This window comes from Natrix helvetica (genome assembly GCF_964273705.1).
Source record: "Natrix helvetica genome assembly, chromosome: 6".
Lineage (NCBI taxonomy): Eukaryota > Metazoa > Chordata > Lepidosauria > Squamata > Natricidae > Natrix > Natrix helvetica.
Genome location: NC_138553.1, coordinates 7,097,396 through 7,115,419, shown reverse-complemented (window position 1 = coordinate 7,115,419; position 18,024 = coordinate 7,097,396). Strand labels below are relative to the sequence as shown.

Here is an 18,024-nt window from a genome sequence, read left to right as displayed (position 1 = left end):
CTCTTTGTCAGTGAGCCACCATTCTATATCATGGCACAACGGCCAATTCAGTTGTTGTAATTGTACAGGACACAATTTGGCATCTCTGCTAATCTAAACATGCCTACACAAGGCCAATGGGCGTCCAGAGGGAGCCATGCGTTAGGAGCAGGAAGCTTCAAGTCCCATCAAACTTTGCCAGTGTAGCCAAGATCTATGGGAATTTCCCCCCCAAATGGATAGTTCCCAAGGACCCAAATCAGAATCCTTAATATCCTTGGGGGGGGGGGGGGGGGGTTCATTGCAAAATTATCACAAGGTTTTAAAATTTAGGCAAATAAACATTGATTTCAAGTCTCTAACATTTTCAATATGCGAAATATAAATCTAGCTTATCTAGCTTATCTATCTATCATCTATCTGTCTGTGTGTCTGTGTGTCTGTCTATCATCTATCTCTATCCATCCTTTTGTCTTTAGGCAAAACATAATAGAATATACTCGCTAAAATATTAAAAAGCAGGCCACATAAAAGGATGGAGATTATATATATATATATATATATATATATATATATATATATATATATATATATATATATATATATATATATATATATATATATATATATATATATATATATATATATATATATATATATATATATATATATATATATATATATATATATAATATTATAATATAATATACATATATATATATATATATATGTACAGTATATAATATTCTGCACACAGAAGCATGCATCCTTTTGAGTGATTTGCATTCTTTTCTGTGGCAAGCATCACGCCTAATACAATCTTTAAAAAATGGATAGCACTGAAAAGAAAGACAAATTGATTATAAAATATCGAAATAATTTCAAATGAAGGCTGGAGAACAACGGACACTGCAATGCCAATATCAGTGTTTCTCAAGAATACCTTAAACATTTCCATGCATTTTTTTAAAAAAAAAATATTTTCATTGTTTTCTTTCTTTGCTCATCACACAAAGCCATTCAACGACACAGACCAAATAATTTTGGGATTTTAGTTCCCAGCATGCTTTGGGAGGTTAGAGCATTATATATATATATATATATATATATATATATATATATATATATATATATATATATATATATATATATATATATTACACACAAACACACACACATATATATATACACATATATATTTGAATGTTCCTCATCTCAAGAGGATTTTTTTTTTAAAAAGCAAGAAAAAAGTGCACATTACATCCAAATCTTAAGAAGAATTAATTAATACACAGATACACAGTACAGAATACAATAGAACATGCTGTCTTAAAATGATTAATTCAGAAGATCCAGAATAAGACACAGTCAACTCGTGAGGCATTGTGTGTGCGTGTGTGCGTGTGAGCGCAAAATTCTGAAAAACCATGGACTGGGCTGGAGGGAGCTCCTTTTTTAAAAAAAAAAATGAAATTGCAGGGATAATTTAAACTTGAATATGTCAAGCCAATGACGGAATCAAAGTTTGCTGTCTCCAGCAATTCGTTTCATGTGGGCCTAATGTTTACCAGCCCCTTGGAACAAGGGGGTTACTTCTAAACAGATAGGAGAGAATATCTATAAGTCTAGATTGCCTTTTGGGGTGTCCTTGGTCAATTCGAGTTTAGGCTTGGCAGCCGCACAGACGCCAGCTTTTTTATTAAGTTTTTTTTTTACATCAAAAATTATTCTGGGGTAAATCAGCATCCTAAATGCCAGACAGCAAAATGACATGTCAACAAACTTTTTTTTAAAAAACAAAAATAAAATCTGAATGCCACTCAAAGGAGGGCACAGCAACAGAGCAATCTGTTTCTCAGTTCATTAAGAGAACCAAATGTCCCGGAAAGAAAAGAGTTGTGGGGGCTGGGGGGCGGGAGATGCACGGGGAAATGGGGCTTAGTGAACGTGGAAGGTTTGCCTAGGACTGTCATACATCTGATCTTCTCCAAGAGAGCACAGCGTTACATTCTCAGTCATATGCACAAAAGAAAGAATGAAAGGGCATATGATACAGTACCTCCATGGTCTGGGACTGGTGCATAGCTTTGATTGCATTCTGTGCCATTGCCCTTGTCGAAAACGTGACAAACGCACAGCCTGTGGGAACAGGGGGGCAGGGAGCAGGAAAGACAAAAAAAGAAAGAAAAAAAAGAAGAAAAAAAGAAAGGAAAAAAGAAAAAAAGAAAAAAGAAAAGAAAAGAACAACAAAGACAAAAAAGGGTTGGACGCTTGTTAAACCAACACAGTCTACGAGAACGGCCACAAGACGACACTGTTCTCTGTAGTACATAAATTAAAAAAAAAAAAAGATAAAGGAAAGAAAAGAAAGTAACAAACGAACAAAAATAAAAAAGTGAAAATAAAAAACGAAAACGAAAATAACCCAATTCCCTAACTGATTGGCTTCAGCAGAACTGAGTTGGATCATCGGGAGGGAGAAGGAAAGGAAAATTGGGGGAGGGGGAGGGAGAGGGAGGGAAGGCTGAGACTCAGTGGGAAAATGACCACAATATGGCTATTTTCCTCATTCTTCAAAAGCAGCGTTTCTCAACCTTGGGCGCCATTAAGATCGGCGGACTTCGACACCCAGAATTCCCCTGTTCAATTGTGGAATTCTGGGAGTTGAAGTCCACTCGTCTTAAAAAATTCCCAGAATTGAGAAACGCCGCTCTAAAGAACAGGATTGGAAATAGGCAAGACTGCTTATATTTTGATTTCCATTGAACAGGGCCCCTTAAAAGATCCTCATAACTTATGTCTAAGCATTTCAAACTTGTTTATTTAAAAATCACAATAAAACTCCCACTTGCTTCATTAGCAACCAACGCCATTAGGGATTGAATTAAACCAAATTAAGTCTCTTTCGGTCATTTGACATAGCAATACCTACAATAGAAATAAGACTGGAAATCAAACTATATGCTTAGAGCAGTGTTTCTCAACCTTGTCAACTTGAAGATGTCCGGACTTCAACTCCCAGAATTCCCCAGCCAGCTGGCTGGGGAATTCTGGGAGTTGAAGTCCGGACATCTTCAAGTTGACAAGGTTGAGAAACAATGGCTTAGAGCAAGGGTAGTCAACCTTTTTATACCTACCGCCCACTTTTGTATCTCTGTTAGTAGTAAAATTTTCTAACCGCCCACCGGTTCCACAGTAATGGTGATTTATAAAGTAGGGGAGTAACTTTACTTTATAAAATTTATAAAGCAGTTACAGCAAATCCCTACTGGGCGGTAGGGACCAAGTTGACTACCACTGCTCCTCTTAGAGGAATCTGGGCTCGTGTATCAATCCTGACGGGTCCTAAAACTGACTTTTGAATCAACTCAGCTAACCGAACACATGAGCGACTTCTTCTATTTCATGGCATAATGTGAGAATAAGGCTTTGTGCCTCCACCAAAGTGTGCCAAATCCGTGAAACAGTCACAATTCAGTTTTTTGGGTTAAAAACCTTCTAAATCAGGGTTTTCCAACCTTGGCAACTTTAAGACATCCGGACTTCCAACTCCCAGAATTCCTCAGTCAGCCTAGCTAGCTGGAGAATTCTGGGAGTTGAAGTTCACACGACTTAAAGAACTTTAGCAAATTTGGGAAACCCCTGCCTTAAATGGTAGGGTTGGTGTTGTGATTCAAACCAGTGGTGAAATTCAATTTTTTTTTACTACCGGTTCTGTGGGCGTGGCTTGGTGGGCGTGGCAGGGGAAGGATACTGCAAAATCCCCATTCCTTCCCCACTCCTGGGGGAAGGGTATTACGAAATCCCCATTCCCATCCCACTCTGGGGCCAGCCAGAGGTGGTATTAGCCAATTCTCTGAACCACCCAAAATTTCCATTACCGGTTCTCCAGAACCTGCTGAATTTCACCCCTGATTCAAACCTTGCATTACATCACACCCGCCATCTTGTGGATTGACAACTCCCCCTCCCTTCTGGGTGGCCCTATTTGAAACCCAAAGATCCAGGATTCAGGGTCTTTAAGGATAATTTATTCTGATTCCCATGTTTAGGTTTAAGCTTCTAACCTCTGGTACTGCCTTCAGTGTTTAAGTTTAGGCAAAGAAGTCTGCTTTCTCCACCTAAATAAATTGAGACACCAATTAGGAAGAAGACGAAGTCTTCTTTGAGGTTTTGCAGTCTCTTCCTATCTCCAGTTTTCAGGTGAGGACATGGGAAAGGGCAGAATTTAGGAGAAAGGCTTATGGTTGGTGACTTAATGTACCCCTTATTCTAATTGAAGATGACATTGGAGAAGTTGACAGGAGACTGTTGGGCAGTCCTGATGCCTGATACTTAATGTTTAGAACCTCTAAAGCTCTATGAGAAGATCATTATCTGGTGACCTGGAGTAGAGACCAGATCAATGACATCCTCTCTTGAAAACAACATGGTAAAAGCCATCTTCCCTTGGGGCTCGGGCATCATTGGGAACTAGTTAGTAACTACTATAATCTTTCCATCCATTGGTGTCTTCTGCCAATGGATGACCATCTCCATCATTTTACGAGAACATTTTACTCATCTCTTTTTGGGAAACATTAGGCGTTTCTGTGGAAACGGTCTCAGGTCAACATTTTATGCATCTAGGCAACTTACTGGTTTTGTGTGTGGTAACAAAACTGTTAGGGTTCCAAGTAACAACGCAAAGTACAGAAAACTCTGAGGCTTCAGTTTCCTTCCTTTTTATCTGTGGAGCATAGGCTAAATTCGATCTTCTCTACAGTCAAATGATCGGCTCAAGGATTCAGGCTATTAGCTGACTTGGGCTAATCTCAAAAAAGGCAAAGCAGATTTGTATCTAGTTACTGTCAGGGACCTCTCTGCAAGGGGATGCCTTTAGGAGACTTGTAGAGTGCTCCTGGGAGGTTAGGGGCAGAAATGAGCACAAAACAGCCCGTTTCCCCCCCCCCCAAAAAAGGGCATGAATAGCCTTTAGGAGGCTTATAGAGTGCTCCTGAGGGCTGAGGGCGGAGGCAAAAATGAGGAAAAAATGGCCTGTTTTTTACTCATTTCTGCCCTCCCCAGCCCCCAGGAGGACACTGGAAGCTCCCTAAAGGCTATGCATGGCCATTTTGGTGAAGGGGGCAGGGTTTTGGGAGGCAAAAAATGCTGCATTCAAAGTATAAGACGCACCAAAATTTTCAGCCTCTTTTTTGAGGGAAAAAGGTGCGTCTTATACTCCGAAAAATACAGTATGCGTCCATATTATCAACGGGTTAAATTCAGAGAGGATGTCTTTTAGTCTTCTTTAGGAAGAGTAAGCATCACTTTCGCAACTGATTCTCCACTGGCATCCTATTTGTGCAGGAGGGAAGACTGATGGGAGCCCAATTCATATCAATCTTCTTCCATGGGTTGGCTTGGTGGGATGATACAAAAGGGAATGTGCATTTATTTCGGGTGCTAACTCTGGTGGGTTTAATTGGATGTTGGCTATTTTGGTTTATTATGTCATTTCCAGAGATGGGCAGTTTAAATAAGCGTGAGAGGTAAGATCTGCAGATACAGGTAGGTCTCGCCTTACAAAAGTTCATTTAGTGATTGTTTGAAGTTACGCCGACTCTGAAAAAAAAGGGACTTAGGACTATTTTTCACACTTAAAACCACTGTGGTCACATGATCAAAATTCAGACCCTGGTTAATCGACTCATGTTTATGACAGTTGCAGTGTCCCGGAGTCATGTGTGATCCACTTTTGCGACCTTCTGGCAAGCAAAGTCAACGGAGCAACCAGATTCAATTAAAAACCTTGTTGCTAACTTAACGGCTGCAGTGATTCACTTACCAATTGTGGCAAGAATGGTTGTAAAATGGGTCAAAACTCAGTTAACTGTCTCAATTTTGGCTCAATTGTGGTTGTAAGGCGAGGCCATCGGTACTGGCAATTCTCCTCAATTTAAGAGTTGGAAATGGGATTTGTGAAGCCAAAATACACCAGATAACAGGCTGGAGAAGGGTAGACTGCACTGAACACTGGAATATTTTACAGGCAAGAAGAAACTGGCCCCTTAAACGCCTTCCAAGTATCTATAAGAACCATTGTTTGAAAGACTGCATCATTTTCGACTATGCTAGAAAAAGCAACAACCAAGGTTCGTATCTTAGTGCCTTCAATCTGCATTGGATTACAGACCTTATCATCCTCAACCAGCATGGTCAAGGAATAGGGATGCTGGGAATTTGACTTAAAAACATGAGGAAGACCTTACGTTGTCTAACAGAATTTGATGTGAAGCAAGTGGGCTTGTAGCCTTTATATCAAATTTGGTGGGATTTAGCAACAGTGCTGTATGCATTGCTTATAATATTTCTTTTTAAAAAAAAAAAAATACACCCTTTGAAATTGACATTTCCCAGAGTGCCTTGCAAGAAAAGGCTGGGAAATAATGCAAATCGAAGTTGATTTCGTAGCAGTACTGCGATGCAGTGAAAGCTTTGCTTAATGCAACAAATTTGGCTTGCGACACATGCTGAAAAGACGTTGATTTCTAAGCCTTTTAGCCTAGTATTTGAAATACGGGCTTCCAAACTAAAAAAAATAATAATTAAGAAATGAAACCGCAGCCTAGCTCCCTCCATGTCCTCCAAAAATGGCGGTGGTGATGATGACAACGACTGTTACAATTTTAAAAGGCTTCTAAATGAAGCCAGCTGAATGCAGATAGAATTGAAGCATGGTATCGTCATAAAACTGAGCAAGAAACGTAAAACAAGCTCAGGGAGGGCTCTTTAAAAAAAAATGGTATCACTGCCCCTGGGATCAGTGAGCCAAAGGAAGAATCCATTTTATAGTCCAGTTATTTTGGGGGGGGGGAATCAATTTGAGCACTGACAATACCATTTGCTTCCTTTCGGCCTTTCTCCATGTATACCTGGTAAGAATACCAAGTTGGGGAGGCGGGAAAGAACTCAAGTAAGATTTTAATTGAACAAGAGGCAGTCCAGGCAATAATAACTGAAATGTCTTGCAAGGCATGTTTTGCGAATCAGCCTTCAAGAGCCATGCTTTCTCTTCCATAAAGAGGAATGAATCCTCTTATGTTCCCCTTATTTGAAGGGCAGAATCAGAAGATTATCATTTAGCATGCATTTGTTTAGTGTTAAGTAGGATTAATGTTGGTACGGAACAGTGTTTCTCAGTCTTGGCAGCTTTAAGATGGGTGGACTTCACCTCCCAAAGTTCCCCAGCTGCACCAGGATGGCCGGGGAATTCTGGGAGTTGAAGTCCTTCTCCTTCTTCTTGTGCCATTGGCGATCCTGTTGGCGACCCTATTTTTTTTCCAACAGCCGCACGAAAAAGTTGGAAGTCCACACCTCTTAAAATGGTCAAGACCGAGAAACACGGACATAGATCGAGAAAAAGGCCCAACCATTTCAGCGTTGTGTTGCAAATGGTACCCACGCTGAGTCTAATCTTACTTCATTATGTCTTGGTTAGGTTACTTCTCATTCAGGGTTTGCCAATGCCATTTTGATTTGCACTTCTCCTTCTGGTTAAGTGGAGATGGGGCTCCATTTCCGCCTGATATTTCTGTCACCAGAGAAGATACTATTTGTCTAAAGCTATCTAGTGGGGAAAAGTGGGGATTAAAAAAAAAAAACATTAAAAATGGTGGAGTGCAGTCTTGAAGCTAAACTACAGAAAGGAGGAGCACCAGGCACTTGATGACATATTCTGCATCTGCTCTTCGTGTTATGAAGACATTAGTAGGACGCCAATCGTGTCCTTTTCGAAGACGTCTTTCAAGCAAGAAAATTGACATTTATGTTTATTATCTCCAATCAAAGCACGGTTTTAATTGGAGATAATAAACAAGCTATCATGTATCTCACACATGGCTTGCTGGTTAGCGTGATTTAAGCGGGGCGATTTTTTTTTTAGTGAAGATTTGTGTCTACTTTCTCTCGCATTGTAAGTTCTACGTAGTGCGGTTCTCAACCTGTGGTCCTTGGACCCCGGTTGGGTGGATGGGGGGAGGCAATGTCATCACAAGGCTTGAGGAAATGATATGATTTAAATCTTAAGTCTTGGAGGGACCATGGCCTGTGGCCACAAAAGGTATTTAAAGGGGGGCCTTAGTGAAAAAACAGCTTGAGAATCACGGTTCTAGAGCAGGGGTCACCAACCTTTTGGACCTCGTGGGCCACTAAATTCATAATTTTAAATCCCCTGGACCACTAATCTGAATTAGGGATGGGATGGGGTCCTTCAGGCACTTAGCTTGGCCACCTGTTAGCGGAGAGAAGCGCTTGGGGTCAACCCTAGGTTTGCAGTCCACTGCAGCTAGGAATCTCAAAAGATGGCCAAGAATGAATGTTTGTCTTGTAGCCAGCCAGGGCGCTAGATCGGCCCCCTGGAAACTCTGTCTTTCGAGGACCCCAACAGACGTTTCGCACACCACTCACTGAAGTGCTTGGACTCCCAGGAGGGAGGGAAGAGCTGGGTCTACTAAATAGGCAGCCAAGCTAAGTGCCTGAAGGACCCCATCCCATCAGTGAACGGGAGTAATTGCTTCGGTGGGCCGTATCTGTCCCAGTTTGAGGATCCCTGATTTAGTGCAATATAAAAAAAAATGCAAAAATGCAAATATTTTTCTGTGTACCCCCAAAATTTTCTCATGGACCACCAGTTAGTGACCGCTGTTCTAGGGTATGCGTCAAGGTGTTTTATTCCCTGTCTCTTATTATTATTCTTTTTAAAGTTCTGCAGGTGCTCTTTGGACTAGAATAAATTAAGTGGAGGGATTTTCTTTTTCTTTTTTAAAAAAATTGTCAGTAAAAAGCAGGAGATTTTTTGAGTCTGGCTCCCGTTTTGTAAAGGCAATTTGTCCCTTCCTCTCTCGTCTCAGATGGAGAAGGTAGCTGTGTCTGCCTAAACTCAAAGTCATACCCCATTAGTTCATCCAAACATCTATCAGGGTATGTTGCATCAACTAGAATCTCTGTAATATTTCACAGAGAAATCAATAGCGCTTACGAAACCTCAGGTTGTGGCTTGGGCGCTGTTATCAATTTTGAGAACCCAAATTGTTTACCCAGGGATGCTGATGGCGCATGTGTTTCCAACAGCACCGGAGGGACCTGTTGATGACCGAACAATGTAGACACCTGACAAGTTTCTCCTGTCATCATTTCCGACACATTTAATACATTACTCAAAGCAGAACAACAACTTTATATAATTTACGCTAGACAAATAGATGCATGAGTAAAATGGTAAATGGTCTACAGTACCTCGGCTAGACTCCGTATTGAAGTTGTGCACTAAAATTAAAGAGGTCCAAATTTACCATCAGTCTCAACATCATCTCTTTTTAAAACATTACTCATTATACAGCAGAGAAACAAGGGTTACCGATAGTTCATTCTCATATCTGCGTTAAGCTGGACATTTTCATCTTGGACAAATAAAGGCTTGGGGTTACTGGCACCCGTTTCCCTCTTTCGCTCCAGCATCCCTTCTTCACTACTTCCGTTCAGATGGACTGCGGCTGGCTTTTTGGCATGTGGTTTCCCTTCTCCCTTAGGGTCTCTATAAACCTGCTTTGAAACTTTCTGAAGGACAAAGGAACCCCCTGCCGGAAATGAGATTATAGGCCAGGGGTGTCCAAACTTGGGAACTTTAAGACTTGTGGACTTCAACTCCCAGAATTCCCCAGCCAGCCGGCTGGGGAATTCTGGGAGTTGAAGTCCACAAGTCTTAAAGTTCCCAAGTTTGGACACCCCTGTTATAGGCCAATGATTCTCAACCCTGGCAACATTAAGATGGGTGGACTTCAATTCCCAGAATTTCCCCCAGCCAAAGCAAAGTTGGCTGGGGAATTCTGGGAGTTGAAATCCACCCATCTTAAAGTTGCCAAAGTTGAGAATCACTGAGCCACGGTGGCACCGTGGTTAGAGTGCAATACGACAGGCTACTTCTGCTGACTGCCGGCTGCCTGCAATTTGGCAGATGGACTCAGCCTTCCATCCTTCTGAGGGGGGTAAAATGTAGACCCAGATTTTGGGGGGGCAATCGGCTGACTCTGTAAAAAAGCTTAGAGAGGGCTGTAAAACAGTGTAAAGCGGTATATAAGTCTAAGTGCTATAGCTGTTGCTCTGTAGGCAATACAGGAATAATTAATATGGGATATTACTTACTTACAGGGAAGACATGGCATGTTTGAAAGCAGAAATGCTGTGTGTGTGTGTGTGTGTGTGTGTGTGTATGAGAGAGACAGAGAGAGCGAAACGGAGTCACGTGGCTGCAATTAGCATTTTCCCCAGGAAAAGCTTTCAGCAATGAAATTCCAAACGTGGATATAATTTAGCAGATAAGGAAGTTAATTAGCTTCAGCTAACGTCCAGGGAATAATTAGCTCTTGATACCCAGATCACAGTATGTCTAAGGGTCGGGATTTATGCATCCGTAGCCATATGGAAGATACTTGCAGTCCTTGTACTAATTTCCTACCCAGTACCCATAAATGGACACTGGGGGCATAGGGCAGGAATTGCTATCATTCTGTAATAAAGGGACCTGCTCTCAGCAGACGTCCCTGCTTAAAAAAATATGTGGATTCCACATACAGGTAGTTCTCAACTTACAACAGTTCATTCAGTGGCCATTGAAAGTTACAACGGCACTGAATAAAGTGATTTATCACGGTTTTTCCACACTTCCGACCATTGCTGCATCCCCTTGCTGTCATGTGATCAAAATTCAGATGCTTGGCAACTGACTCATATTTACGACAGTTGCAGTGTCCATGGGTGTTGTGATCCCCTTTTGAGATTTTCTGACAAGCAAAGTCAATGGGGAAGCCAGATTCACTTAACAGCCGTGTAACTAACTTAACAGCTGCAGAGTTTCACTTAACAACTGTGCAAAGAAGGTGGGAAAATGGGGCAAAATTCATTTGACGACTGCCTCACTTAGCAACATAAATTTGGGGGTCAATTGTGGTCATAATTCGAGGACTACCCGTATAGATTAATGTAGTTTAGCAATATCTTGATACCTGCTTGTGTCCATAATCTACCATCAAAAACAGCAACCAAGGATATGGGTTAGCGTGAGGAAATGTTACAGGTATGTCTAAATAAACTTTGTAGGAAGCGAGTAGGAGAACTTGAAATGGGCCGATTATTCTTCCTGTCTAAAATCTTCTTTTCTGTTCTTTTTTCCCTTGAAGTTTTTAAGAGGGAATTAATTGCGCACCACAATTTGGCCATCACTCAACACAGCCATGAAGCTGTGAGCAGCGTACAGAATGACAAAGAGAATCAATAAAGAACATTATATGCATTTACCACAATTTCAACCCAGTGCCAAGAGATACTAGGCTTAACAGATCTCACAAGAATGAATGAATCAGAGCCATGGTGGCATAGAGGTCAGAATGCAGTACTGCAGGCTACTTCTGCTAACTGCAATTTGGCAGTTCAAACCTGACCAGGCTCAAGGTTGACTCAGCTTTCCATCCTTCTGAGGTTCGTAAAATGAGGACCCAGATTGTTGGGGGCAATAGGCTGACTCTGTAAACTGCTTAAAGAAGGCTGTAAAGCACTGTAAAGCGGTATATGTCTAAGGGCTACTGCTATACGTTTAAGTGCTATTGTGTATCTTTCAATTTACATTGTTTTTATTTGTTTCCTAGTACAATTTGATAGCTTATTAGTAACTTTGACTATCACTAAGTGTTGTATCTTTTTATTCTTGATGAATGTATTTTAGTCTCCTTAATACACTGACAGCATATGCACCAACAACAAATTCCTTGTGAGTCCAATCACACTTGGCCAATAAAGAATTCTATTCTATTCTATTCTATTCTATTCCATTTATTATTCTATTCTATTCTACTCTACTCTTTTCTTTTCTATTGTATTCCATTCTACTCTATTCTATTTCTTATTATTCTATTCTATTCTATTCTATTATTCTATTCTATTCTACTCTACTCTATTCCTTATTATTCTATTCTACTCTATTTCATATTATTCTATTCTATTGTACTCTATTCCTTATTATTCCAATCTATTCTATTCTACTCTACTCTACTCTATTCCTTATTCTATTCTATTCTATTCTATTCTATTCTATTCTATTGCTACCATGAGTACTCAGCAAACCTAGTTTGGTAATGAAAGTTGTGCAAGAAAACAACCAAGCTCAGAGAGTACCAAGGATGGAGTTTTTTTAAAAAAAATTGGCAAGAAACTTCTCAAGCTTATGTAGAGACTTTTTAGATTTGGCAAGAAACTAAAAACTGGCAATAGAAAGAACTACAACAAAAAATATACAGGAGCTGAGCAACGGGGGTTGGCCAAGAGGTAGTTGGATGCGTAGAGGCAGACAACTGGATGTAGACCTTTGGCTCTAATTTCCGTGTTGTTGTTAAGGGCTACCTAGCTAACCTATCATTACGAAAACGATTCTGAAGAAATGTTCTGGAGCTTTGTTGAGCTGAACACCTCCCTCAGGGCATCCACAGAGAAGGAATGTTAAAAAAATAATCAAGATGGTGGCTATGGCCAGGTATTTGATGTTCTGCCCTTTTGGCCCAAGTCATGGCTACAGCTGTGATATTGACTGAATCTCTAGCCCTGCCGATGCCTTGGGAGCTGCTATTCATTCATGCAGCACAATCTCCCCCCCCCCCCGAGTTTTGTATTCAGTCTGAGAAATGCTGCAATGGCTTTCAGCAATCCAATCTCCCCCTCACCCCCTCCGCCCCAAAACTGACGCAGTCCGAAAAGAAAGTTCAGATTGCTTAAGCATCTTGCAGAAAAGCGCCGTACTCGTGCAAAATCCAAAGCACTTTCCCCAAATCGGTTTGAAGTATGCATAATATTAAGAGTTGATTAATCTGGGGGTAGTTAAAAATTGGATGATTCAATGATAAAACTGAAGGCCAAGCAGGGCTGCTGTTGTGGCCCGCCAGCGGCCAGTGCAGCTGGCAGCAGATTCGGACAGTGAGGAGGTTGGGGAGGAAACTGGGCCAGTCCTGGGTCTGGGGAAAGCTTTGATGAGGGCTCTGTGTTGGAGGCAGAGATGGGGCCAGAGCCATATGCCGGTTATCAGCTGCCTTTAGAGTCAGACATCAGTGAGGCAGACGAACAGCTGGAGCCTATTCCAAGTGTGCGCATGCGCAGAGTAGCCAGACAAAGGGAACAGCTAAAGAACAGAGGTCGACTTGGGAGTAAGGCCACAGGTGGATGGTGAATGGCCCCTCCCATAGGGAATAAAAAAAGAGTGAAAGGGGAGTGGAGTTTGCAGGAGATAATTAGTTCATTCCTGCAGTATTGCGGCATCTAAACGATATCGGCCTGGCCACTCTCCAAGCCTGATAAAGGTCGGTAATTGGGAGCTATCTTGAAAGACTGTGGGAGAGGAAAGACTTTGCTGGAGAGGAATTCACTGTACATTAAATAAAAGGGGTTTATTGGGACAAGGACTCAGGTTCAAGCTGCTGGGGAAGCCTAGGTCAGAACAGGTGCTGTTATTAAACCTTGAGAGAAGCAATGGCAATTTATACACATCTGCAGAGAACTCTCATTGATAGCCAGCTTTAAAAAACCAATCAGTTTTGTGGGAGAACATACCTCAAAGTAGCATTTGAGTGGGCAGTTTCCAGTGTCTGTGTCTGTCTGTCTGTCTGTCTGAGTGTTTACTAGCTGGAAGCCCTTCCTGACGCCTACCTGGAGTTCACAGCAGATATTTTCCCTTTGTGCCCTGATAGAGAAACACCTGTCAATTTCTAGATTGACCTCTCAACCTTCTGAGTGGGAGGAGAGCACCTCTAAGCCATCGCACCACTCGGGCTTGTGATGCATATAATTACAAAACATCACAGCTGGAGCTTTGCTTTATAAAATAAAAAAAGACAGTCTGGAAATGAAAAATGCATACATAATTTGTCAAATGAGAAGTAGCTAAATGTTGTGAGACTTTCTAGCTGGACTCCTTAGCAGCCAGAGTTATAAAGCTAATCCTTCAGACAACCTGCTTCTCAAACATCAGAAATTTTAGCAAAGCTAAAGCTACATTTTCTCGCCTGTAAAACTGCCTTCTAATCTTCCAGTAAAGATAAGTGATTGACGGGGAAAAGGTTTCTCAAAGCAATTTCCTCTTACAGCACAGATCCAAAAAAAAATGTACATTGACTGCCAGCGAACAGATTTAAGAATGCATCTATTATACTTGTTATCTCAATTGAAATGCTATCTTAACTTAAATTCTTCAGCACTACAAGAGAACTCTAATACCTGCAAACTATTATTTCAAGCTGTGTACTTTGGAATGTATAACTTTGTAAAGGACAGCATCTCGGTTAAGAGGCTGGTAAATAATGATAGCCAAATCAGAAGTAACTCTGATGGCATGATTAAAGTCTATTTTTTAAAAAAGTTAAATACCAGATGCAAAATCTCTTTTACAGGGTGCTTACGGCCTCAAACCACTAGAGGACTACTATTTTCACTGGACTGAAAATTTAGACCTTCCCAGATATCTCAATGAACCTGATATTTAACATTTTTTGTATTATAACAAGCCGTAGTTAACAGTAATTGTAAGTTAGTTTGGATTTTCGTCAGAACCAGAGGTAGTTCTAAACGTCTCTCTGATATCTCGAAGATAGATAGATTGATAGAGAGATAGATAGATAGATAGATAGATAGATAGATAGATAGATAGATAGAGATAGAGACAGAAATAGATACAATGTGGGGGCTCAGTGGCTAAGACTGTCAATCAGAAGGTTGGCAGTTTGAATCCCTAGCGTTGCCTAACGGAGTGAGCTCCTGTTACTTGTCCCAGCTTTTGCCAACCTAGCAGTTCGAAAGCACGTAAAAATGCAAATAGAAAAATAGGAACCACTTTTGGTGGGAAGGTAACAGCGTTCTGTGCGCCTTCGGCGTTTAGTCATGCCAGCCACATGACCATGGAGACGTCTTCGGACAGCGCTGGCTCTTCGGCTTTGAAATGGAGATGAGCATCGCCACCTAGAGTCAGGAACGACTAGCACATATTTGCTAGGGGAACCTTTACAGATGATAAGATAGATAGATAGATAGATAGATAGATAGATAGATAGATAGATAGATAGATTGATATGGATAGATAGATAAGATAGATATGGATAGATGATAGACAGAGATAGATAGATAGATGATAGATTGATAGATAGATAGATATGGATAGATAGATGAGATAGATAAATAGATAGATAGATAGATAGATAGATAGATAGATGATAGATAGATAGATAGATAGATAGATAGATAGATAGATAGATAGATTGATTTTCAGTGAGAAGTTTAGAACTATCCCTGATTCTGACAAAAATCCAAACTAAGTTACAGTTACTGTTAACTATGGCTTATTCATTAATTTATTTTCACAATGTGTAGTATGCAACTGCCTTGTTTCAAAGAAGCCATAGTTCAGATCAATTATTTTGCAATGTGGACAATTAATCATGGCTAATATGAAATGGAAAGATAAACATCGCTTCACAGCTGTGGCATAGAAGGATGAGAGAAGGAGCATAGAAGCCCTGATGTTCGTATTTTTCTTATTTTTAAATAAGAGGGATCAGCATTATATGGCCTTCTAGGGGTTGCTGAACTCCAGGTCCTAATCGGTTTAGCCAGCGCACACATTATTCAATTCTATTTTTTTAATTGTCTACCAAATTACACAAAGCCAAAAACAGAACAAAACAATAACAAGAAACAAATAGAACCCAACACATTTTCCTCTAGATGTTGGACAACTTTTGTCTAAAATGGTATAGGGCAGGGGTGTCCAAACTTGGGAACTTTAAGACTTGTGGACTTCAACTCCCAGAATTCCCCAGCCAGCTATGCTATGCTGGCTGGGAAATTCTGGGAGTTGAAGTCCACAAGTCTTAAAGTTCCCAAGTTTGGACACCCCTGGTATAGGGTTTCCAGCTTGGCCTCCAAGCTCCCTTCCAACTCTGTTATTCTGTTATTCCTAAGTATTCCGTAGAAAGAATTCTGGTCATCCAAAAATAATTTGGATAGGATTCTAAAAGATTTGGGGGGGGGGGGCACACACACCGACTACAAGCCACAACGAAGTTAAAAATATGCCAACACATGGATGTGATGTCATTATGAAAATAAGACAATGTCGTTTGTATCGTGACATCTGGGGCAAGATACGAGTTGTGTCATTTGCACGACGACATCGTGACATGTATGTTGTCACCATCAGCCTCACCTCCTGGGTAAAGTCTGTGCTTCATGGTTTCATCATTTTAATAAGCTACCTCCATCCGACAGTCAGGCCAATCTCCAAAAAGCCATATTTCAGTGTCATTATTGAGGTTTTCACTGCATATACTTAAATGCTGGCTTTCTTCTCCCAATGGGGCACTTACTGGCTATGCATGCATCATATGGCAAAGCTGTTTTCAGGATATGTGTTGCAGAACTGCAATTTGGCAATTCAAATCTCACCAGGCTCAAGGTTGACTCGGCCTTCCATCCTTCTGTGGCTGCGTAAAATGAGGACCCAGATTGTTGGGGGCAATAGGCTGACTCTGTAAACCACGCAGAGAGGGCTGTAAAGCACTGTAAAGTGGTATATAAGTCTGTGCTAAGTAGGAAAGGAGGAGGGAGGGAAGGAAGGAAGAGTCAATGGGCTGACTCTATAAGACCACTTAGAGAGGGCTGTAGAGCACCGTAAAGTGGTACATAAATCTAAGTACTAAGTGGGAATGAAGGAAGGAGGGAAGGGAAGGAAGGGGAAGAAGGAAGGAAGGATGGAAGGGGGGGAGGGGAGAGAGAAAGGAAGAAAGGAAGGGGCAATAGACTAACTCTGTAAGACCGCTTAGAGAGGGCTGTAAAGCACTGTAAAGTAGTATATAAATCTAAGTGCTAAGTGGGAAGCAAGGAGGGAAGTGAAGGGAGGAGAGGAAGGAAGGAAGGAGGGAGGGAAGGAAGGAAGGGAGGGGAGGAAGGGAGGGAGGAAGGAAGGGGAATTAGGCTGACTCTGTAAGACCGCTTAGAAAGGGCTGTAAAGCACTGTAAAGCGGTATATAAGTCTAAGTGCTATTGCTATTGCTCTTTGTTTGGTGCCAGATGTGAGATTTTTAATCCTAAAATTCTATAGATCTGTAGAATCTTTGGGCTTTTGGTGGTGGGGGAACTAACCTGATGTCCTCTCTGGACCTCAGAAATTGACTATAGCTTAGCAAAGGGTCCCCGCACCATAACCATCACTTTTCCAATGCTCTGCCCCGCCATGCTTCATCAATCTGTGGTATAATTATAATCTAGGGATGAATCAACATGTGACGTTCGTGTCCACCATGTGGATGGGGGATATTCCATTGCTAAAACAACAAAAGACTTAAGTTCAACCAGACCCTGACTTAATCCAGAATTGTGTTTGCCTTTCCGAATTATGCATGGAAGACTCAAATAGCTCTTGCTAGCCTGAAAACCCTCAGCTCTTCATTAGCCTCCCTGTGCATTATTTCACTAATTGCCCAGATACCTGTACTCTCCCATTTCCTCCTTGCATGGTTAATCCAATTAGTACTATTAACATGGAAAATGAAAATGTTTAATTTGCTTTGCTCTCCTTGGTACTGAAAGCCGCCGATATAGCTTCAGCTGCAACTGCGACTGCAAAAGTGAAACGGCTCCAGGTTTATTTATAATTTTTTTTATTATATCGGAAAAGACGACTTGCTAACACTTCAATTTGGTTCTCTCTGAAGAGCTTAGCACAGCTTAGCGTATTGTCCTCAGGTTTCTGCACAAGGAAAGCTTTAGAACTGAAAGAAGAGTGGAGGCACCTTAATCAGGGGTGGGATTCAGCCGGTTAGGACCGGTTCGGGGCAAACTGGATGTTAATTTCACATCCGGTTTGCCGAACTGGTAGTTGGAAGGACTGGCTGGCCCCACCCACCCTGATGAATACACTGCATGTTCAGCATGCCAGATAAGTGCAGGGCTCATGCGGAGGCTCCGGGAGGGCGAAAA

At 41.2% G+C, this 18,024-nt stretch overlaps 1 protein-coding gene across 24 annotated transcripts in view; it reads right to left on the bottom strand.

Moving 5' to 3' along the window:
- The window catches only part of CELF2 (CUGBP Elav-like family member 2), an 834,627-nt gene that overhangs the window by 339,949 nt on the left and 476,654 nt on the right, over nt 1-18,024 (bottom strand). For 13 of the 24 annotated variants that reach the window (XR_014175745.1, XM_081957836.1, XM_081957834.1 and 10 more), the window contains 2 exons: nt 9,256-9,285; nt 2,039-2,118 (listed from right to left, as the gene is read on the bottom strand). Coding sequence is in view for 23 of the 24 variants with exons in the window: in XM_081957836.1 (XP_081813962.1) it covers nt 2,039-2,118; nt 9,256-9,285 (110 nt within the window). In the remaining variant the exon portion in view is untranslated. The remainder of the gene's footprint in view (nt 1-2,038; nt 2,119-9,255; nt 9,286-18,024) is intronic. The other 11 variants (XM_081957842.1, XM_081957853.1, XM_081957840.1 and 8 more) reach the window with 1 other exon arrangement.